The sequence below is a fragment of the Haliotis rubra genome, unplaced genomic scaffold (assembly GCF_003918875.1).
Source record: "Haliotis rubra isolate DU_JTF1 unplaced genomic scaffold, ASM391887v1 Scf1464, whole genome shotgun sequence".
Classification (NCBI taxonomy): domain Eukaryota; kingdom Metazoa; phylum Mollusca; class Gastropoda; order Lepetellida; family Haliotidae; genus Haliotis; species Haliotis rubra.
This window is the reverse complement of record NW_025765408.1, coordinates 82,337-108,166: the sequence shown is the minus strand read 5'-3', so window position 1 is coordinate 108,166 and position 25,830 is coordinate 82,337. Positions and strand designations below refer to the sequence as shown.

Here is a 25,830-nt window from a genome sequence, read left to right as displayed (position 1 = left end):
CCTTGTGAAATATGCTTGTTTTCATGCTTAAGCTTATCCTATGGTAATGTACAATGTCAGCATAGTTGTGGGCTCTGTAACTTTACGTATGATGCCTTAGAGTCATTTGTGATCTGTTACAGAACGTCATTCTATACTAGGCACATTAAGAAACTGTGCATACAAAAATTTAAAATCTAAATTTATCAAACCTGTGTAGACACATAAGGATTTAAACTCAGAGATTAGTGACATGTATCCAACATGCTTGCACGTGCCACGTTCCGTGACGTCAGTGGGTTCATCCTTGAGACGTGCAATACGTTGTTGCACGTGCGTTCCAGGAAAGAGAAACAGAGCAAATGAATGCCACACAATACTGTCACTTTGGAAAGCTCAACCCCTGCCCGAGTCATCCCAGGACTTCGCCGTATCCACCCCAACACAGTTTGACAACGTTTACGTCATCACGGGATCAGACAACGACGTCCCGCCATACAGCCTATCCTGACACAACGTCATCGACAAGCTCGCCGAATGTGGTGCCGAAATCATGTCCGCAGACCCTTGTTTTGGTGGAGAAATGTTGTTTTTACAGATGAGTCCAGGTTTAACATTTCCCATAGTGATGGTCGTCAACGTGCCTATAGACGCGTGGGAGAACGTTATGCACAGGCCTGTGTCTTGGAGAGGAATCGCTTTGGTGGTGGTTCCGTGATGATTTGGGGTGGAATAACAGCACGCCAAAGAACTCCTTTGGTTATTGTTCAGGGCAACTTAACTGGTGTGGGCTACAGGGATCAGATTCTTCGACCTGTGGCAATTCCTTTTCTGCAATGTCATGGCCCTGGGTTAACATTCCAACAGGACAATGCCCGCCCTCATACAGCAAGGGTTGCTATGGATTTCTTGCAACACCACAATGTTTACTTACTGCCTTGGCCTGCAAATTCACCGGATCTCTCCCTATAGAGCATGTTTGGGGCCGAGATGGATCGGCGTCACGCCGTCTTCCTCATCCGCCAGATAACGTCCTTGACCTTGCAACAGAACTTAAGAGAATCTGGCGTGACATCCCACAAGCCTTCCTTGCACGTTTGACAGGCTCTATGCGTCGTCGATGCACTGCTGTTCTCAATGCCGATGCTGGACATACCCGTTATTGAGCTTGTGACATGGTCGTTTGACCCCTGTCCCGCTTGTGGACTCGTGACGTCATTTTGATTGACTTTTCAATTGAAATTCTCCCGACTTGTTATGGTCTCATGATCCCTCCATTAAAGTTTATATGTACCTTTGTCATTGTTATCGTACTTATCAACTGGGATGATATTTTGACAATGCACAGTTTCTTTATGTGGCTAGTATATATCCAGCTCAACTTTAATGTCTTTCTAGGGTACATTACTTCACCGCGATTGTATGGATTTAACACTCATTTAGATATGCTGTCTGGTGCTGGTATTTAAGTAAGGCCGGAAATGCTTGGAAACTGATTTTGGCAATTACTTGATAGTGGTTGATATTTGAGATTCAAAACTCATATATAATCATTCATACCACCGCGACCTAATATGGCATATGAGTAATCACAATTTACTATTCCCTAATCATAATGATTACTCGTAAAATATCGGAAAACTTAGAAAGATTTCCATGGTAGAAACACTTCTAAGAAACAAACTATACTGTGACCCACCTGGCAGGCAGCCAGGGTGACACTGTTATGTAACGCACGGGCAGTACATGTCAGGGACTGTCTCAAAATATCAAATCTCAGTATCACTGCTAGTTGAGGACTCTAGCGGAATAACAACAGGTGCAACTCGGCTGACGTTAACGCCGTCCCGCAGACAGTATTCGTCCTCGATTTTGAGAACACGGTCTTCAGCCTTTCTCAACCCTTCTGGGGTAATTATCGCAAAAGAAGCATACACACGCTCTTTAACGTCTGAAAGCGTGAATGGGGTATTATTGCGGGCAATAAAATTCTTACAGTTACCCCAGGTCAGCTCGATGGGATTGAGCTCACAGTGACGTACTGGTGTACGCAGAACTAAGTGGCCTTTTTTTCAGCTAGTTCGTCAGTCATGTACTGGATTGGCTTTTTGTGCTGCCGGATTTTTTCCAGGAGCTGGGGCTTTGTTTCTGATTGCCTGTAAGGCACGTTACAGGAAGTGAGAAAATCCTGCAACTGAGCCTTGAGATTGCTCATGGTGGGTGTGATGGTACCAGGGACATGCAGGTTATGGTAACTGCCGTTATCCAAACTGATAACGCTTGGTTCGTCCAGCTGCGGTAAAAGCTGATGATCGAACCAATCCAAAAATACCTGCCCATTCATTTCGCTATGGTAATCACCATCAGATTTCTTGGCCTCAAAAACAAAGTCACAACCCCCAATAAGTCCCTTGCTACAGGTACCAGCATGTAAGATGATCAGGCGTCTACCTTTGCCTGATGGTAACACTGGTGTCTTAGAACAATCTGAAGGAAGTCACAACCGATTGGTTGAGTGATTTATATTACACCAGGTTTCATCAAGATATATAATATGAAACCCCAAATTGCGGCATTATTCAACTGATCTGAGATAAGCCGATCGCATGGACAGGATTGAGTACTTTTCTCTAAACACAGCTCTGTCATCTCCCCATTTGTTGTACCTGAACCCCATTTCTACCAGAGCTACAATAAGTGTTGTTTTCGAGACATTTATTGTATCTTTGATCTCATCTTGTATTTTAGCACATGTCGGTGGGATTTTGCGTTCATACAGTTTATAAACTGCACGGTGTATGACACCCTTATCAAAGCTATCCAGTTTGTGTTTCCTACCTGGTTTTGATTTTGACACGACCCCTGAGGTAACTATTTTGTTTACAACTCTGTAAAACTGACTATATGTCGAAATTAAGGGCTTTACACAATCTATAGTAAACCCAGTCATATCCGACGAGAGGTTTCCCCCTTTGTTTCTCTGGTATGAAATACTGGTATAAATTTGAAATTAATTGTTCTGCAGAGATATCAAGTCGCATGTTGCCAGTTCAATGCTCATACACGAAGTGAAACTTCTATGGGTGAACAAGATTATCTATGTGCTTTGAATAAAGACTTTTTTACGTAATCATTGTGAATATAACTACTGCAAGAGTTCCATCTTTTTCACATATAGATGTTAAAAAAACAACAAACTTTTTACAATAATTTATGTAATTTAATTAGTTGAGGCTCTTTGAATAATTATAGTATTTCAAAACTACAGTTTGTACATAGAATATTTGCGAATGTTGTTAAAACGTCCACATTTCTCTCCTGTGAAGTCACCCCTCGAGTGCATTTTTTCATCTGAGCTTTAATATCCAACTAGGTAGAGTCGTACATGTATCATATATTTGCTTTTATCTTGTGTCAAATTCATCATATTTATATTGAAGCCAAAAAGCATTTTCCAAGCATTTCTGGGCTTCCTTTAATATAACGTGCAACATACCTTTAAGGGAATAAGCTTCTACAAAATGTAGGCCTATATATTATTGGTGTATTTTGATAAAGGTAGCAATAACACATATCTGCTGGTATATTTAGTTTTGTTCCCAGGTCACTTCTGGTCACAGGATGCCTCGTTCCCGCAGGAGCCGAAAACGTCCCACCCAGCCACAGAACAGCACAGGTGACGACGTTGATTCCGGCCAGCAGGATGAGCTCACAAGTGTCAGTTTGTCTAAGAAACCCAAACATCATCAACGTCGGGGTGAGCTGGATGACATGAATGTCACACCTGGAAGTGCCGAGCATCCTGCAGAAGATACTAGTTCAGCAACTAACAATGACAACACCACTGCTGTACAGGGTGAGGATGTACCTTAATCCTTTTGTGGGGCAACAGCCTATGTCCACTAACATAAACAAGGCTGAAATTCAAGGGTTTAAATCTACTTCCATACCTTTAGGCATCGAGGTAGGAGACAAGCTTAAAGCAAAACTTTGTCGCAATGAATTCGTTCAAATGTCCTGACTACTGTCAAGGGAGGCTTCCGATCATAGTCTCATAATTAGTATATCTAGTGTCAATCTCTTAGTTTCTCTAATCCAGGCAAGAATATGTTTCTGTCTTGACAAGTGGGTCTCCGCATTCCACATATTCATGTCAGTTTACATTCAGAAATATCCCGAGGATGTTCAGGCTATGTTAAAGCACATTAACACAATCAGCGATCTTGTCCAGAAAGGGGACAACTGGTATGCTTACGACAAGGGTTTCATAAGTTGAGGACTGCAAACAAATTAGTTTAGGGAACATTACACTGGGAATTATGGTTTAGTGCAATCACTGCAAAGCTGCATACTTTTCATCCCATTAATCAAAGACAGTTTAGAGTAAAAGTTGTTGTCCAATATGGAAGTGCCAAGCAGTTTCCGTCACGGGCGGGAATGCAATGCCATATCTTGCAGATCAGCCTGCCCCCAATGCGGAAGTAGCCAGAGCTTCAGTAAATGCTTGCTAAAGAAAGACATCTGCTATTAGCAGACAAAATCATTCCAACCAATCTCCCAACCCCAATAAACGCTGATGAACTGGGTCAGTGGCTTGAGGGATATGACAAGGATACTATTAATTACATCCTTGAGGGCTTTAGGTCTGGCTTTTGCATTGGTTATGGTGGCCATTTCAAATCAAGAGATGCTCCTAACTTAAAAAGTGCAACTGATAAGGCTGATAAGGCTGAAGTTGTTCAAAACAAAATAAATAAGGAAATGAGACTTGGTAGGGTCCCCCTTATGTATATGTCCAAAGAAAGTTCCTGGTCGGTTTAGAATTATCAATCACTTATCTTATCCTTATGGTAGTTTGATCAATGATGGTATACCTAACGAAGCTAGTAAGGTATGTTATGCATCGTTAGATGAAGCAACTGCCATTATTGTTAGACTGGGCCAATAATCCTACATGGCAAAGTGTGACATTGAATCAGCTTTCAGAATCATACCCGTTCACCCTGATGATTATCATTTACTAGGCTTCAGTTGGAATACAGAATATTTCTTTGAGAAGTGCTTGCCAATGGGTTGTTCGTTGGCATGCAAAAGTTTTTAGACATTTAGCTCGGCATTGAAGTGGATTGCAGTTAACGAGCGAGGTATTGGCAACATGCTACATATTTTAGATGACTTTCTCATTATGTCTCGTGCCAAGGACATTTGTCTAAACAAATAGGAAAAGGGTGGTTAGACTCAGTGAACTACAGTCCTTATGGGTTATCTTAATTTCACTTGTAAGGTAGTAGTACCAGGCAGGGCATTTTTGAGAAGACTGTACGATCTTACGCTTGGTGTAAAGAAACCCTATCATAGGACAAGGTAGAGTAAACAGACCAAGGAGGACCTAAAGTTATGGTTACAATTTCTGAGTCAGCATAATGGGATCCCTATGTTACGGAAACAAGTGTGGTTGTCTAATAGATCTCTACATCTCTTCACTGATGCTGTGGCGTCATTAGGGTTTGGAATAGTATTTAAGAGTAAGTGGGCATTTGGTGTCAGGCCAGATAACTGGAAATCATTGAACATAGCTATCTTGGAATTCTTTCCAATCGTGTTGGTGGTTAAATTGTGGGCTGAAGAGCTATGAGGGAAATGTATTCTCTTTCATACAGACAACATCGCATTAGTTTCTGTCATTAACAAGCAAACATCTAGGGACATCAAAGTTTTGTCTTTGGTGAGGGTCCTAGTAGTGCTGTCCTGTGTGGAATGGGATATCAATTTTAATTCAGAACATATACCTGGTAGATACAACAAGTCTGCAGACCTGCTTTCTCGTTTTCTGATATCAAAATTTCTCAACCAGGCACCTTGGGCAGACAAGGATGGAATGCCGATTCCTCCACCCCTACAACCCAGCAACTTTCAATTCACTGAGGTACCTTATTGGGGGTGGCACTACGCAAAAGTAGTCAGTCTACCTACACCAGGGCTTGGGATTGCACAGGGAATTCTCCTGAGATTGCTTTGACATTTTTCCATTGCTATTGATAGCATCGCTTAACTCGTCACTATTCGTGGCATACATGTTTCATTTGCAACTTTCACCTTTAGCTATGAGAACCTACATTTTAGTGTTGGGTTACATTCATAAAATTCGTGGTTTGGGCGACATGTCTAACTCATTTCAAGTACAGAAACTACTGCAGGGACTAAGTGTTTAAAGAATTCTGTTGACCAGCGTTTACCAGCCACGGAGAACATACTTGGTAAATTGGTGGACGCTTTACCTGTTGTATTTTCTGACCCCTCAATCAGATTACTTTACGACACAATGTTTTAGGTTGCTTTTTACGGATTTTTTCATACTGGTGAACTGACAGTGCGAAGTTCGGAAAAAGGGGCGGCCTTGTACATATCCTTTTCATTTCAAATAAAATATGTTTAAACCATATGCATGACATATTTTTAACAATAAAAAAGTAAAATCACAACCTGTGTAATTACTCCCTTGTTCCTTTTCAACATTATTGACAAATCTTCACTTTATGATGAAATACAGGAATCACACATATCCCAAAGTCAGCTGAATTCAATGTTCTGGTGATTTCGACGATTGCATTGCTAACGCTATATCTGGGGAGTACTGCGCAGTCGGAGTGCACCAGCAGTTTCATCGGTAGGGCAGATGCCCAGTCACTGTCGTGAGAAGTTATATTGGCAATGAAAATCCAGAAGTTAAACATCAATATTACCACTTCAGATGCAAAATCAATTCCCTAAAGAACACAAAATAGCAAGTGTCTGCTAGTGACAGGCAAGATATAAATAGGAATCCATGTGATCACAACACTCCCCTGCAGTGCAGAGCACAAAGAACGGCTCATCGTCGAAAACACATACAAAATCCCCAGATGTGGAGAGCAACAACAGTTTTGCCGATGTGATGTCATCAACGCTATTTTTATAGGAAACACTTGATATTTTTGTGTGATATAGATGAATATATCCTTTAGCACTCAAGGTTAGTAAAATGAAAACTTTAAATTATAGTTAAGATAAAAATTCCGTTTTTGCCTTAGTTCCTCGAAAACCCCTGACACCGGGATATATGAACCTGAGCCGTGAATAAAAAGTGCTATGGTATTACACCTAGGGCAGCACATATGGATGCAAAATAATAGACAACTGCAACATTTAAGCAGAAATATTTCAAACAATGTCCTCCCAATATATCCTACAAACTGGACTCAAGGGTGTACATATAATGTTATGTGAACAAAGGCAAAGAAACTATCAGCGCCCAATTCACTGACTCAAAAAAGGTTTCTGGCCTAGGAGGTGATCCTTGCCCTCTTTTCAATATTTCAGTGGTGAGAAGTAAGCTGTGTTCCAGGTCAGAGGGAGGCAGCACCATGATTTGTGGTAAGTTGACATCAGAGACCATATATATGATCTCTGTTGACATATTCCATGTTGTGTATGTGAATATTTAACCTGTGCTCATATTCCAAGTTGTATATGTGAATATTTAGGTTGTACACTTCTTGCGGGTATCCCACACACACCACCCAAGCCTCGTAACAGAGACAGAATGTCTGCTACTTGGTTGGCGCGCAGGAAACTAATTCAGCATGCGATCAACAATCTATACTTTCCAGTTGACAGGAAAAGCATGTACATCTTTATATGTATGACTGTACATAATTTGTGTACAGGAATGGGTGAACTAGAATACCTATCTGCAAACATATACCTTCCAACAGAAAGGAAAAACATGTACATCTTCATATACTATTGTATGATGGCATTATCTATGTACACGACTGTCGGAACCTAGAATACTTATTTGTAGCCCATACCTTCCAAATGAAAGGCAAAACATGTATATCTTTATACATATGACTCTACTATCTATATGCACGACTGGATGAACTAAGAATACCTATCTGTAAACATATACCTCTCCACCCATATTACATGATAATGAAACTTATGATGATCCGGAATCAATAGCAAATATTTTAAATAACTTCTTTGTCAGTCAGTCCACTGTTCCAGATCCAGACTGTCCCCTCCCTCCCCCAACCTCCTCCAGCCAACAGCCCCATGACAACAGAAAGTACCGGTAGATTAGATTGTATTAAATTATCACAGCGCGATGTCTAAGACATATTACTCTCCTTAAACAATAACAAAGAATCCGGCCCAGATGGAATTAGAAATACCTAATTCAAACTAAGTGCTAGTCTCCCTTTCTGAGATTTTTAATAAGTCGCTTCACGGAGCTGTATTCCCTAAGATATGGAAAAAAGCATCAATAATTCCCTTGCATAAGAAGGGTTCAGTAAATGAATGTGGCAACTACAGGCCTGTCTCCCTTCCAGCTGTGGATTGTCTATGCAAGCCTTGTATCACATCCCGCCTTGATTACTGTAACTCGCTGCTTTACGGAACATCAAGCTCAAACATCAAACTCCTACAGCATCTACAGAACAGCTCTACTCGTCTCATCACGGGTTCCAGGAAGCATTGTGAAATCACACCAATCCTGCAGGAGCTACATTGTCTTCCTGTACAGCAATTACAATTACAGAATTAGTGGTAAATTGATAGAATGGCTAGGTAGTTATCTAAATGAGTTCAGAAGGTACTTATAAATGGATATAACTCTGAATTTAATCCTGTGTTGGCAGATGTTCCTCAGGGTTCAGTTTTAGGACCTTTGCTATTCTTAATATACATTAATGACCTCGATGATAATATTGATTGTAACATACGTATTTTTGCTGATGACACATCATTGTATGTAATATTAGAAGATCCTATTTCAACAGCAAACAATCTCACTGAAAGAATTACATGGAATATCAATGTGGGCAAATAAATGGCAGGTGAAGTTCAATCCCGAGAAAATGGAAACAATTCAATTTAGCAGAAAATGGATTGCTAGTCCTAAACCCCAGTTATTCATGCAAGGGATTTCTATAAATGAAGTTGAAGAACAAACACTTAGGTCTTATATTTCAAAAGGATGCAAACTGGGCTGCTCAAATTAATAGTATTGTAGATAGAGTTACTCCTATGATGAATTACTTGAGAAGTTTGAAATACTGTTTATCATGTAGATCACTTCAGATTATGTATCAGTTGTTTATATTACCGCTAATTGATTATTGTAGTCATGTTTCGAATAACTGCAAAGAACACCAATCTAGAAAAATTACAACTAGATGCATTAAGGACAATCTGCGAGGCAACAAGAGGTACAAGCCATGACATATGCAGAAACTAATTTCATATCCCTTATTGAGAGAAGACGTGTACAAAAATTAACCTTCTTCCACAAAATGATAAACGGCAAAGCACCAGATTATTTATGTAATCTTGTCCCAGATGGGCGTTTTGGACAGTATTTCATACAAATTGAGAAATTTGCCAAATTTACAAAATATTCGCTTAAAACAACTCTTTATTCAAAATCATTTTTACCAAGTACAGTAGATCTTTGGAATGCATTACCAAATGACATTAAAATGATACAATCTCAAAAACATTTACTGAAAAAGTAACCCCCCAGTCAGGATATTCATTTGGATTTGATCTGAATTATCGAAGTCGATTTTGTCAAATTATTCATTGTAGGCTTCTTCTTGGCTGTAGTGATCTAAATTTTCATAAATTTGAAAGACATATCTCAAACGATCCTTCCTGTTCGTGCTGCGCTTATCGTGAACATACACAATACTATCTACTTGCTTGTCCAAACTATGCTGTGTTAAGAAAGGATGCGGTATATTACAAAAATGGGTACAGCTTAAAGACAATTCTATATGGAAATAGTGAAATATCTGACCTTGATAACCTAGTTATCTGAAAATCTGTTTACCTCTTCATCACTGCTACTTGTAAATTTGGTACTAAATATGGTTGAAGAATTGTTAGCTTTAAGAAACATATCGGTTGTTATAATGAAATTGCTATTGAAATATTAATTAACATCTGACTGTACATTAACCTTGTGGTTTGTCATGTGATTACTGGTATCTTGTATGATAATTTTGGTTTCTTTACCTTTGTAAATTGTATTGGAGCGGCATTAATATAAGCTTGTAGCTTGTTTTCCAATCCATTTGTTTCACAAATAAATATGTTTAAACCATCTACCTTCCAATAGAAAGGAAAAACATATACATCCTTATATATATATATATATGACTATTATCTATGTGCATAACTTGCAGAACTTAGAATACCTATCCAAAACCCATACTTTCCAATCGAGAGGAAAAACACATGTTTCATACATAAGCCGATCCCCCGCGATGGGGTCCTAATCGCGGCAACCACAGACCACAGACAACTGGCAGTTACCAATAATTATAACCGGCTTTGGTTCACATTATTCAAAGAATTCATAATCATATATATTGTGTCTACTCACGCATCAAAACAAAGTGTAGTTGACAGAAAATGGATAATATATTTTGTTTCGCTAAATATCATACTTATTGTAGCTGGATAATCACATGTTAACAAACTGGCTTGCTTATTTTACCCATTCAACAATCACAAACTGATTACCGCCTCGTTTTCCATGGACTACTTGTTTACAGTAACATCGATCGGTAAAAATGTGTGAATTTAAATGGCTTGCTTATTTTACCCCATTCCATGTGCGTACAACTTTCGCTTACCACGTTCATGAGGGTCCGTATAACCTTAGTGTTGATTATATATATTTTACATTTATAGAGCGAAAACTGTAATTAAAATTACACAATGCTAAGATATATTTCTTTGGGTTAAATAATAGTACTCTGTATTATATTTTACTGATTGAGTCAGAAATTGTCTCGTTATATATTATTGTGCATGTTTGAACTTGTTCGCTGGGAAACGTGTGCACAGCTGATTGCTATTTATGGCTCAAATACACACGGTAATCTTAATCTTAATTAATTTATAGAGCAAAAGCTGTAATTAAAATTACACAATGCTAGGATATATTTCTTTGGGCTAAATAATAGTACTCTGTTTTATATTTTACCGATGACTTCATTAGAATTCGTCCCGTTATATTATTGTGCATGTTTGAACTTGATCGCCGGGAAACGTGTCCACAGCTGATTGCTATTTCCGGCTCAAATACACACGGTAATTTAACCTTAATCCCTGCAAATAATACAATGCCCAGCAAAAACAATTTAGAACTTAAAAGGTAAATAATCTTGTCTAGCGATGTTTAACTGCAAATTTGACGTCTTTACTGACAAAGGCGTCTTCTGTTGTTTGTTCACGCGAAGTGATACGGTGTTGTTTTCTTACCCCTGGAAAAAAGTTTCACAAAAGCGTAACCCATAGATAAGCCGACCCCCTTCTACAAACTGCTTTTTTTGGTCCTCAAAATTCGGCTTATCTATGGTACGTCTTTATAGCTATGAATGTATTATCTATGTGCTCGACTGGATGAACTTAGAATACATATTTGCAACCCATACCTTCCAAGTGATAGAAAAAACATGTATGTCTTTACATATACGACTGTTATCTATGTGCAGGACTGGATGTAAAAGACTGTATTATCTATGTGCAGGACTGGATGTAAAAGACTGTATTATCTATGTGCAGGACTGGATGTAAAAGACTGTATTATATATGTTGTAGAGTGGGTGCAATAATGGAAATATAAACAATATGGATTTGGATTTGATTCCATTTCTGCATGTCAGGTAGTAAAGTCACATCTGTTGACCTTAAACACACATTTCATTTATTTGACCCTGTAAACAAAATCCACCCCATTTGCCATTGCTACATTTTGGAAACTCACTAAGGTAATTATTTGTATACAACTTTTGTACTCAGAAATGCAAGTGCATAGTTCTTAAGCAACAACGAAGTTCCGTTCATATCCCCAAAACAGCAACAAACTTTCTGTTCTTTAAGCAACTAAACTGCATACAATAGAACAATTATTACTCCCTTGTTGTAATCCATGTTTTGTGGTATAAACCTACACCTCAGTATATGATGAAACTCGATGACAATTGGTGAATTCTTAACAAAACTTTACACCAAATCGCAGCTGTTCACATGCACGATATTTGCACGTTTTTCAGCAATTTGATGCATGATCCTCATGCAATTCATCTGCATAAGGTTTGTAGTTGGTTCCCCACGTTAGTGGAAAAATTCATCTTCGATGTAACCACAAATATATACATAACATATAGTGAGTACTTTAAGTGAGTCTAAACTTTTGATGGGTAGTATGTATTCGCCCAAGTAGTAACTTTTACATTTTTTCAAATATTTTTCTTTCTTTGTAATGTTGCATGGAATATAAACATTGATAAATTCTGAATTATTAAAATGTTTGTACTTGTTAGTAATGATATAAATTTAATAATGTTTGGATATCTATAAAAATGATTTGGTAAATATTTTCTTCTAAGATCTGATGTCTGCACATAAATATCCTAAGTCTTTGAGTCATTACATGATAAAATTAGGGTAGCACCTAACATTTTGGTCATACCATGTGTTACCAAAGGCCAGTTTTAAACAGCAACGTTTTTATATTCGTTACCCACTTATTTGTTTCCATTATTGTCATAAACTATCATCATATTGTAACACATTTTGGGAAATCTATGCGCAGACATGTTCAACAATCTTAACCAGTATTTAATAGCCTTTACATGAGAAGTTTTGTTGTATTTTTGTCTACACTTAGCTTCTAATTATCACAATAATTCTCTAAATTCATCGATTTGTCTCTGTAGACCATTAACAGTACTGGAAAATAATATGATATCATCTGCAAAAAAAAGCATAAACAGCTGCATGATATCAGGATGTAGTTGGATGCCATGATTGCAATTTTCATGAATTTGAGTTGCTAATTCATTTATGAAGAAACTAAACAGAAAAGAACTTAAAATATGGCCCTGTCTTACTCCTAACTGGCTTGTAAACGTTTCTAAAACATCGTTATTATTTCTTACTCATACCTTTACATTTTCATAAATATTACTCTAACCATGCATTCATAAAAGATTCCATTGTTTGTTTCTATTTATCAAGTCAAATGTTTTCGGGAAATCTCCAAAAAGAGCATAAAAGTTACCATCTAATTGTAATTGACATATATGAATAGAGATGAACAGAAAATGTATGAACATTTCATTACATGTTATTCATGACAACATGATGATATCATATGAATAAATGATATACATACATATGTCAGTGAGGTTGTGTTCCCTTTCTGAATTGAAATACTTAACTGGGTTCGTCCATTTCTCTATCAAGGGTAACAGCTTTCTCGATTGCTGTGCATGAGACTGTAAATGTTGTTGTTTTAAGCTGTCTGAAGAATGACTGTCTGAAGAATGGGAGATAACCATATGTCATCATTCACTTGATGGTCAGTTAATGATTTATAACAGGCATAATTAGTAGTAACACCACTCTGACATTACCTGACAAAGCTTCCTATTTGGCATTTTTCGTGTCTGGGGTAATTACACAAGTACATATAGTCAGGTCTGATGTGGCAAATTTATTATGTGTTATATAATCTGCAGGTGGAAATGCAACAAGAGTGGAATTATCAGATGAGAAAAACATTGATGAGATGAATAATTGGTAATACACTGTGTTATCTAACAGAATGGTTTTGTCATAAGTTAGTATTCATATCTGCATGTTTATTTACACAGACAGAAATCACCGATCTCCTTTCATAAAGTGTTTGTGTAACAATGTCGTTTGTTTAACCATCTGTTGATTGCTCATTGTTGTCTTACTGGATGATTTTTTTCAAAGATTTGTGGACATTATGAAAATACTATCTCAGCTGACCAATGAGACTGTATGCCAGTGCAAAAACCTGTAACACAGTTACGAGACCAGTTGAGAAACTATCACAAGTTATACATATTGTACAATATTATGGTAGATTGTTAAAAGACATGCGGTATGGAGAACATTTCTTTGTCAACTGGAGGTGGATGGGGTATTGTTCCTTTATGTCATTATTTATGGGTACATTCCTCGAACAAGGTAACTGCCGGAGATATATTAGTTGTAATTTACCACATTTATTTTAACAGAATTATTCTAATTATTTTCACATTATTATTTAAGTATTATGAAGTACTTTTATATTATGGTCATTTCACAGATTCACAAGGGTGGTGGGGTTGCCTAGTGGTTAAAGTACTCGCACCGAAGGCTCAGGTTCCCCACATGGGTACCGGTACAATGTATGAAGCCCATTTCTGGTGTCTGCTGCCGTGATATTGTTGGAATATTGCTAAAAGTGACATAAAACCGTACTCAGTCAGTCACAAATTCACTGCAAAAAGAAATCTACTAACAATTTTTATGATGTTCAAAAGTGCATAAAAGCATTAAATTAGATCAATTATGCTAGGATTATATGTCTAAAATATCAAGTACACTGAATTCTGTTTACTTTTAAACCGAACACTTTTAGTCACTTGAGGATGAAATTAAACTTCAAAATGGTTTAAATTGTTATAATAATAAACTTGATGACCATGTGTTGCAACCAGTTAGTAAAATAACTGAAACATTAATTGGTCACAAACATTTCCCAATTAATGCTAAGACGAAACTGTATTTTATCTTTGTTGATCAATGTGAGGATATGCCCTAAAGCCATGAATTGTGGTTACAGGTTTTGTAGCAGAGTAAAAGCAATAACAAAAGCTCATGTTCATCTGGCCTGTGAAGAGATTCCTAGGGGCAGACATATTGATCTGGGCTTTGCACTGATTCCCAGGGGCAAACATGTTCATCTGGGCTGTGAACAGGTTCCTAGTGGCAGCAGACATGTTCATCTGGGCTGTGAAGAGATTCCTAGGGGCAGGCATATTGATCTAGGATGTGCACATATTCCCAGGGGCAGACATGTTCATCTGGTCTGTGAACAGATTCCTAGGGGCAGACATATTGATCTGGGCTTTGCACTGATTCCCAGGGGCTGACATGTTCATCTGGGCTGTGAACAGGTTCCTAGTGGCAGACATGTTCATCTGGGCTGTGAAGAGATTCCTAGGGGCAGACATATTGATCTAGGATGTGCACATATTCCCAGGGGCAGACATGTTCATCTGGGCTGTGAAGAGATTCCTAGGGGCAGGCATATTGATCTAGGATGTGCACATATTCCCAGGGGCAGACATGTTCATCTGGGCTGTGAACAGATTCCTAGGGGCAGGCATATTGATCTAGGATGTGCACATATTCCCAGGGGCAGACATGTTCATCTGGTCTGTGAACAGATTCCTAGGGGCAGACATATTGATCTAGGATGTGCACATATTCCCAGGGGCAGACATGTTCATCTGGGCTGTGAAGAGATTCCTAGGGGCAGGCATATTGATCTAGGATGTGCACATATTCCCAGGGGCAGACATGTTCATCTGGGCTGTGAAGAGATTCCTAGGGGCAGACATATTGATCTAGGATCGGCACATATTCCCAGGGGCAGACATGTTCATCTGGTCTGTGAACAGATTCCTAGGGGCAGACATGTTCATCTGGGATTTGCACTGATTCGCAGGGGCAGACATGTTCATCTGGGCTGTGAACAGATTCCTAGTGGCAGACATGTTTATCTGGGCTGTGAACAGATCCCAGGGGCAGACATATTTATCTGGGCTGTGCACAAATTCCCAGGGGCTGACATGTTCATCTCAGCTGTGCACAACTTCATGTAATATGACAGTTATATTTCTCCCCTGTTTCAAACAGCACAATTTATTGCTTAAAATGCAAGCACCTAAGGTACAAAAGATCCCTTATAATCATAATTATCATTACATATAATCTCATATATGGCCATATAAGGAGTTCTTGTCTAAGAATTATGTCCTTAGAACTACTAGAATGAATAAGAACCAATCTAAACTCTTCAAAAAAAGAAACGCAAAAGGTCCAAAGTCTGCAAAGGTTAAGTCCACGGTCACTAGGTGAAGTTTAACGTCACTCAACGTCAATAACGAGTATGCCCCGCGTGAGCATCGATAACTGCTTGGCATCTCCTGCCCATGGAAGCGATGAGATGACAAATCATGTTCTGTGGAATGGCTGTCCACTCAGCCTGCAAAGCTGCTGCAAGCTGAGGTAGAGTCCACGGTTGAGGTTGTCTCCGTCGCCGACGTCCGTCCAACTCGTCCCAAAGATGTTCGATGGGGTTTAAATCTGGTGATCTGGAGGGACAGGGAAGAACGTTGATGTTGTGGTTTCTCAAGAAGGCAGTGGTGAGTCGGGCTGTGTGAGGACGGGCGTTGTCCTGCTGAAAAACGTTGTTGACATTCACCATGATGGGTTGCACATGGGGCCTAAGAATCTTGTCGACGTATCGTTGAGCCGTAAGATTCTCTCGAATGTGCAGGCGATGGTAGCCCACATCATGACACTATCACCACCAAATCTGTCAACTTCCTGCACACAGAACTGCAAAACGTTCACCTCGCTGACGGTAAACACGGGTCCTTCCATCCTGCCTACGAAGCATAAAACGTGATTCATCGCTGAACCAAACTTGCATCCATCTTAGATGAGGCCATACCCGATGTGCCCAAGACCACTGCAGACGTGCTTGACGATGTTGCTGGGTGAGGATGACGCCTCTGACCGGACGTCATGGTCGGATTCCTGCATCTTGTAGACGGTTGCGTACGGTCTGATCGGAAATCCAACGCGGCCCTGGTATGGTTGAGGCAGTAGACGTTGCAGTGGTGGTCCTATCCCGAGGGTGACGTAACCGGATGTAGCGATCTTGTGCGGGCGTGGTCACACGAGGTCTGCCGGATCTGGGACGGTCATGAGTTGATCCATGTTGTTGGTGACGATTCTATAGGCTTGTGATGTTGCTTGGGTGGACATTCACAGCTCTGGCAACATCTAATCGAGATTCACCTGCTTCCAAGCGACCAATGGCATTGTCTGTGGCATAACACTGAGCAATGGAAACCGAACACCCGTCACTTTTATAGGGATTATTCGCTCATGTTGCACGTGCAGAACATGAAGATCTCTCGAACAAATTTATTGGACACGAATGCGTTTTGGCGAAAGATTCGATGTTTTCATCACATACTATGAGCCTTTAAAGTCATTACATATATTTCTCTTTAAAATTAAAAAGTATCCCTTTTGCGTTTCTTTGAGTATATATGCAGGTCAACCTTTACTTAACATATGTGTTATATCTGTTATGTTCAATTGCATGTTTTACGTACATATACAAACTTACAACCTACATGAAGCTGATCATTCTGCATATTACTCCGATACATGACATCTTCACTTAACAAACTTCACTGTCATAACACTCCCACTATGTTTAGATTCTGACTCAGAGGATGATGGCTACACCTGCATGGAACTACCAACCCTCATCAGGCAGCTTAAATCTGTGCTGGACCAGTACCCTGATGATGGACAGATACTCAAGGTGAGTCTGTGTTGGACCAGTACCCTGATGATGGACAGATACTCAAGGTGAGTCTGTGTTGGATCAGTACCCTGATGATGGACAGATACTCAAGGTGAGTCTGTGCTGGACCAGTACCCTGATGATGGACAGATACTCAAGGTGAGTCTGTGCTGGACCAGTACCCTGATGATGGACAGATACTCAAGGTGAGTCTGTGTTGGACCAGTACCCTGATGATGGACAGATACTCAAGGTGAGTCTGTGTTGGACCAGTACCCTGATGATGGACAGCTACTCAAGGTGAGTCTGTGTTGGACCAGTACCCTGATGATGGACAGATATTAAAGGTGAGTCTGTGCTGGACCAGCACCCTGATGATGGGCAGACACTCAAGGTGAGTCTGTGTTGGACCAGTACCCTATTGATTGACAGATACTCAAGGTGAGTCTGTGTTGGACCAGTACTCTGATGATTGACAGATACTCAAGGTGAGTCTGTGTTGGACCAGTACCCTGATGATGGACAGATGCTCAAGGTGAGTCTGTGTTGGACCAGTACCCTGATGATGGACAGATATTCAAGGTGAGTCTGTGCTGGACCAGCACCCTGATGATGGACAGACACTCAAGGTGAGTCTGTGTTGGACCAGTACCCTGATGATTGACAGATACTCAAGGTGAGTCTGTGTTGGACCAGTACCCTGATGATGGACAGATACTCAAGGTGAGTCTGTGCTGGACCAGTACTGTGATGATGGACAGACACTCAAGTGGAGTCTGTTTTGGACCCGTACTCTGATGGACAGATACTCAAGGTGAGTCTGTGCTGGACCAGTACTCTGATGATGGACAGATGTTCAAGGTAGGTCTGTGTTGGACCAGTACCCTTATATGGTAGGAAAAATAGTCAATACTGGTTTGGGCATTCCTAACGCTTTTGTCTTCAACAGGAGCTGATCCAGAATGCTGAAGATGCAGGTGCCACTGAGATGCGAATTCTGTATGACGCACGAGATATCCAGCCAGATGTTGATCCAAGGCTCCGCAAGAAGATGCAGTACCTGGCCTCATTACAGGTTTCTATAGGCCATTTTCTTAACAAACAAAATGTCTGACCCCATTATTTTTACACCTGAACTGATGCATGACAAAATATATCAGAATATATCTGCTAACATATCAGCTTATTAAACATAATGAAATCGATTTCAGAGTGTACCTAATGCAGTAAAACTCATGCTAACCCATCTGTTTGCAAAGCCACAGTCTACAGTAGTTCTACTGGTAATGCCAGCGTATTTGTTAGTCATTAAAATGTTATTTTGAAATTGTCTTAAGGGTGTTGAGTAAGCTTGGCTCATTTGTAAAAAACAACTGTTTCATAAAAGCGTCATTCCAAAGGCCCAGATTTGATTCCCCACATAGGTACAATGTGTGAAGCCTATTTCTTGTGTCCTTGGACGAGATTTTGCTGGAACATGGCTAAAAGCGGCATAAAACCTGTGTATGTGAACTGCTGCATAATGTGCCAAGCCATGTTTCAGGCCCCAAATGTTCATAAGTAATGTACTATGCCATGTTTCAGGTCCCAGATGTTCATAAGTAATGTACTATGCCATGTTTCAGGCCCCAAATGTTCATAAGTAATGTACTATGCCATGTTTCAGGCCCCAAATGTTCATAAGTAATGTACTATGCCATATTTCAGGTCCCAGATGTTCATAAGTAATGTACTATGCCATGTTTCAGGCCCCAAATGTTCATAAGTAATGTACTATGCCATATTTCAGGTCCCAAATGTTCATAAGTAATGTACTATGCCATATTTCAGATCCCAGATGTTCATAAGTAATGTACTATGCCATATTTCAGGTCCCAGATATTCATAAGTAATGTACTATGCCATATTCTAATTCCCAAATGTTCATAAGCAATGTATTGTGCTAGCTGTTTTTCAGGCCCCAAATGTTCACACTTAATGTAATGATATGTTCAGGCCCCAAATGTTCACAAGTAATGTACTGTGCTGAGTTTCAGGCCCCAAATGTTCACAAGTAATGTACTGTACTGTGTTTCAGGCCCAAATGTTCACAAGTAATGTACTGTACTGTGTTTCAGGCCCAAATGTTCACAAGTAATGTACGTACTGTACTGTGTTTCAGGTTCCAAATGTTCACAAGTAATGTACTGTGCTGAGTTTCAGGCCCCAAATGTTCACAAGTACTGTACTGTGCTGTGTTTCAGGTCCCAAATGTTCACAAGTACTCTACTGTGCTGAGTTTCAGGACCCAAATGTTCACAAGTACTGTACCGTACTGTGTTTCAGGTCCCAAATGTTCACAAGTGAAACCGGAACTGTTTCATCATTAGAACAGACACGGTGGTGTTCGCTTTATGGCCGTTTATTTCTGATAGTTCATGTAAAAATCCCTGAAACAATTAAAACATTCTTTAGACAAAACATAAAGGTATGCTGATATATGATATCAATCATTCATATCATGTTTAAATATAACCATTTACAAAATATCATTATTGCTAACATATTTCATATACATTGTCTCAACACTTCATTGATAACACATTCCATGCATAAATGCATAAAACATAATAAACCCACCAAGTATGTGGACCTGGGTTTAATCAGTACACCGACAGCTGCACCAGCACTACGCCTACATCTGCACGAATAAATGAAACATATCTACACACTGTGCAGACTAATCAAATATAAAACAAATACATTTAGGTATTGTTGATTAATGAGAGACATTTAAAATATACATAATGGAAAAACCCTGCTTCATTCTTACATTCACATATTATGCATTCATACATTTATACATTACACATTCATACATTTACACATTACACATTCATACATTTACACATTACACATTCATACATTTACACATTACACATTCATACATTTACACATTACACATTCATACATTTACACATTACACATTCATTTACACATTCATACGACAGCTGTATAGTACTTAAAGAATACGTTTTACACTGATATATATAACTTACTGAATTATTGAATTATTGACAAAGCAGACAAATTATCAAAGCATAAACACAAAAACTGTACACATCACATGAATATGTACAATCTACAAACAGTATGGAAATAGACTAACCTTCAGAAATGATCTCAAGAGCTCCTATAAATGTCCAAATAATTCAAAATGTGTGAGATCCAAAATCCACAAATGCCTTGTGACCAGTTGACAGAAATGTTCTGAACTGATAATAAACTCAAACCTTAAAACAGGGGACAGTAAGCTAACAAGGTTTGTGACAAAGGGACAGTAAGTGGTGCGCTTGGGCAGGCTATTGTGTGGCAGCGCTCTTGGTGATTGTGGCTGAGGCAGAAAACTCATGCAGTAAGCTGATAGAGGGGTTAAGAGAAGCTGAAGAGTGAAGTATATAATGTTTAAAATACACTAAAATGAATATTTAATTCAGTTAAAACTATAGAATAAAAACACTAAATATATACAAACATTTCATCCTGTCACACAAGTAATGTACTGTACTGTGTTTTAAGCCCCAAATGTTCACAAGTACTCTACTGTGCTGTGTTTCAGGCCCCAAATGTTCACAAGTACTGTACTGTGCTGTGTTTCAGGCTCCAAATGTTCACAAGTAATCCACTGTGCTGTGTTTCAGGCCCAAATGTTCACAAGTAATCTACTGTGCTGTGTTTTAAGCCCGAAATGTTCACAAGTACTCTACTGTGCTGTGTTTCAGGCCCCAGCCCTATGTGTGTACAACAATGCCTTGTTCACAGAAAAGGACTGGTGTGGAATCAAGATGTTACACAGCAGTATAAAGGAAGAGGAACCACTCAAAGTTGGACGCTTTGGGTTAGGGTTTAAGTCCGTGTTCCATGTAACAGGTGAGTCTGCCATATGTAGCTCCTTGTCTTCATAAAAGCAATATTAACTGATAGAAGTATACACAAAATGTGTTTGTGATTTGAGTGTCATGTAGCAGCCTACGAACTTCTGATGGAATCAGCTTCAACTTGTGGCAGACATTCCTACTCCATTTTGTTAAAGTGATTTTGAGTTTGTTCATATCAAACATCACCTTGTGCAATCACTTTAATCCAGCCAAAATACCAATAATAATACAGGGCTGCCATCCTAAAATGTTTGCAACGAGTGAAATTTTCAAAAATCTAGGGTTCAGAGACTGCAGGTCCTAGTCAGGTCTTGGACGTTGTCCTGGCATGTGGTCTAGGAGGTGGAGCAGAAAGAGGATCTGGCACTTTTTGAACAGTTTTGGAGACCAGAGAATAGAGATAATTATTCACATTTAAGGGATACTTTTAATGTAGAATAAACATTTTTTTAAAGAAATCACAATGACATGCTCATTTCAGATTCCTAACAGTGGACTTGAAATGAGGAGTAACAATCAATAATGCACAAAAGCAGTGTATGAAATAAGCCAAAACCCAGCCAGACATCAGGGCTTCAAAAGTGTTACCAGCCCAAAATGAATTTAACCAGGCCAGACACCATGATTTATGAAACATCTAACTTTTTTACCAGACCATCGGGTTGGTAAGCTGTAAATTTAGACCGTGATTATCAAAATGCGTGACAGTTGGCGGTAATGAGTAATAACAGTCACCTTAAAAATCTACAGTAAACTATGGTTATAGTCCTATATGTCAAAGGGGAGTAAAGGGCTACTATACCTTGGATGCCTATAAGAACAACACAACACAATATCAGGGGCAACTTACCTGCTAGCTAAATAACTGCAAGAAACAACTACCGTTGCCATTGCGATTAGCAGGTATCTTTGTTTGCCTCAGGCAACCTTCGGTGCTTAGCAAGAGAAAAGGACTTTGTAAATGAAGACGTCAAATTTGCAATTAAACAATGCTAGACCAGATTATTTGTCATTTTAGTTTTAATTTTGTTTTACCTGCCATTGTATTTATATGCAGGGATTACGATTACCATGTGTATTTATTTTTCCTTATACTGACTCATGCTATATTGCTTATCTCCCTTCTCCTTTCGACGGTCATGGGGGGAACTTGATTCCCAAACTCCTTGAAGAGAACGTAAAATCACTTATCTGTGAGTTGCCACCCTTTTCCTGCCTAAAGCATCCCATGTGTCTTGAGCCAAGAGCCATTTTCTTGGGCAGTCACTGTGGGTCCCTTTTGCCGCCAATATCCTTCTTATTTTGGCCTTCCAATCCAAATTAAGGCCGTGAATTGTATTTACATCCTTTATTTAATCATAGCGATGTATTGAATTATGTGAGTTTCTACTACTTTTCGTATTTTTCACACTCCATTTCAGTTGACTGTCTACACATGGTAGCATGTAAACCAATGCAGGCTACGTATGTCAGCAGCTGATCCACACCCTGTGTGTTCTTCAATAATTCATGTTCCTTAATTTCACGTAAATATTTTGCACATTTATCCCAATTTCAATTTAAAAATGTTTGTTATCACGTTTACGCACGGACATGGAGAATAAGAGGCGCGACAGCAGGGTAGCTGCTGATAAGGGTGGCTCACAAGTATCTGAATGCGAGTGATTCCCTCTGGGGTCTCTCTCATCTCTGTCGCTCTTACAGAGACAGCTACACGGCTGAACTACAAAGGCTGGTTATTACAGGGATGAGAATTTTCCGCGGATCCGTGGAATTCCGGGAGTTTCATAAGGCCAAGGGTAATTTTTGTGAATCGTCTAAATCCGTTGCCCCCAGACCCCTGGGTAGTTTTCAGAGTTTTTCTCAAAACTTCATTCTCATCCCTGATTTAAGAAGAAGAGATCATCTGCGTTGTCTAAGAAGTTGTCTACGTCGAATACGACGTCATTACATCATTCATCCAGGTCTTCTAGATCAACGAAGTCTCTGAGTGAAGTTACATTGTTCAAGAATGCCTTGACAGCATTAGATGATATAGATGCATCACCACTGGTTCTCGAACCGCAGACTGCTGTGAATACTTCACAGAAGACGACGACAACCGACGCTTCAGGGTTTGCAAACCCTGGTTCACAGAAACAACCATCAGCTGTTCCAGAAGAACAGCATTTGCGATTGCTACCAAATCTCAAGGGCAACATACTCCATCCTTTAAAGTGAGGAAATTTCCCCTACACAACATGGAACCTTTCAGGGTGCCCGACATAGATGACGACTTCCATCTCCTCAGGGACTACAAGGACCTTCTTTGGGTTGACTAGATCCCAGGCCATCAATGAAGCCTTGATCAACACTTTCCAGAACCCTAAGACAGAGACTGAAAGAATAATCTTATCAGCACTCGTCACACAAAAGAAGGTTCAGGAATTTATGTCTGATCACCTTGCTTCTACATCGGCATCAAGGACTCCTCTTGACCTGTAACTGGCCAGATTATTACACGAAGACCATAAATCTATCCTCGGTGTTTGTCTATAACTTCAAAGTCTCCTAAATAAGTGGTTATAGTGTCAAATCGTGTCACACAGAGACTACTTAACATGGTTCTGACATCGTCACTAGCCATGGTGCCACTCTACCATCCACATCAACATTCAGGCTACCATCCACATCAATATGGTCAATGTTTAATGAACACATCATTGTAATTTCATCTCTATGTAATTGTTTTCTTGATAACCGATGATAACCCTCCTGCTCCCTTCTTCCCTTGTCTCGTTGCACTGTCCAAATGTCTGATCCTTTCACAGATATGACTGCCGACTATGATCTCTTGGTCATTAATCCTGCATTTATTTATCCCAAGAAATCGATCAGATCTGATGATGTCAAAAGGTCGGGTACTATCTGACGTTGCTGATAGTATACCAACGGAGAGACAGCCAGCTTAATTATCCCTCTTTGTAAGGCCGCAATCTGTTATGGCCCTTTTAATAGCCATAGGACCTCGCAAATTTATTGCCAACCATAAGATTTACACTTTATCACCAGCAATCAATTCATAAGCATATACATAATGGCCTTTAGTGGAGGGTGTAGCTGTACACTGCCGGAATGAGGTAATTTTGAGTTCATTATGATTGCTTATGAGAAGGAGCAAACAGACTGTGACTCCAAGGATCAAATGTTGATTAGATCCATGCAGACTATACAATTCTGATCAAAGTTCCTGGGCACACAGAAGGCCAGAGACAAAAAGGAATCAGGATCTCGAAAAGGCAAAACTGAGGACATTCCAGGAGAGGCCTCTCGTTGGGATTCTCCCGATTCTCTCGTCAGTGAAGATCAGCTGTGGGCGGACGTCTAGGTTAATACTGGGAGAATTGGTGAATCCTAGAAGACGACTACGTCCTACATGTGTTGTGTGAAGAATACGAGATCCAGCTCAAGGCGAAGCCACCTCTCACCAAAAAGAACTCCAATGAGAAGTTCAGCCTCATCTACAACATGAAGCGTTTCAACCTATATTATCTACTAAAACCGGACTAGTTCAAGATGCTGCACTTACCACAATTGTAACATAGAATCAGACCCAACGACTACTTAGCCAGCATAGATCTACAAGATAACTACCTACACATCCCTATAGATCCGGCCTCGAGGAAGTATCTACGATTCCTATATCAAGGGTAGCACTACCAGTGGTGGGTCCTCCCCTTTGGAATTTCCTTGGCCCCGTGGCTATTTACATGAGTAACAAAACCCATTATTGTGTTTCTACATTAAAGCGGATTTCGCAGTGCCTTCTACCTAGACAACGGCATACAGGCTCATCAAGTAGCAGATCAACTCAGACGCCAACTGCTGTTTACAAACCATCTTCTAACGCAACTGGGCTGGCTAGTCAATCATATGAAGTCGGAGCTAGAGCCATTGCAGGAGCTGCAGTTCATTGGTATCAAGTTCCTCACCACAAAGAACCGCATCGTGGTTCCAGAAGACTACAACCTACACGAAGTTAGAGCATTAGCCTTGACACTCGCACTACATGGGAATTGCTATTGTCCATCATGGAAGGCTGCTTTTGGAAATCGGACACTTTGTTTGCCAACCACTATCTTTAAAACATCGCTACAGAAGATGTATCTGGTATGAATCAGTTCTGCCCTCTTGTAGTAACACAACAACTCACAGTTCCAACCAGACGATGAGAAACTCAACCTTATCATGTTGGCTTTTCTAAAATCTCATCTGTAATCGGAATGAGCAAGTTTTTCGTCTTATATGCTGCCGACAAGCTCTGTGCAAAATATAAAAGACTAAAATATGATTATCTTCCAGAGAATTTCTACCAATGACAGCAAATGATGCTGTTGTCACACAGGTGAACTGATACGTTACTGCAACTACAAAGGCTGCGTGTTTGGGTATAACTGATTGTTTTTAATAAAACTACTTCTTAAAGAC

The 25,830-nt window shown here is 39.6% G+C and overlaps 1 protein-coding gene across 1 annotated transcript in view; it reads left to right on the top strand.

The window, feature by feature from the left end:
* The window catches only part of LOC124269683 (sacsin-like), a 94,790-nt gene that overhangs the window by 15,861 nt on the left and 53,099 nt on the right, over nucleotides 1-25,830 (top strand). Inside the window, exons 2-6 of the mRNA XM_046704725.1 lie at nucleotides 3,583-3,835; nucleotides 7,339-7,392; nucleotides 17,358-17,464; nucleotides 18,396-18,521; nucleotides 21,208-21,355. Coding sequence (XP_046560681.1) covers nucleotides 3,601-3,835; nucleotides 7,339-7,392; nucleotides 17,358-17,464; nucleotides 18,396-18,521; nucleotides 21,208-21,355 — 670 coding nt within the window. The 5' untranslated portion in view covers nucleotides 3,583-3,600. The remainder of the gene's footprint in view (nucleotides 1-3,582; nucleotides 3,836-7,338; nucleotides 7,393-17,357; nucleotides 17,465-18,395; nucleotides 18,522-21,207; nucleotides 21,356-25,830) is intronic.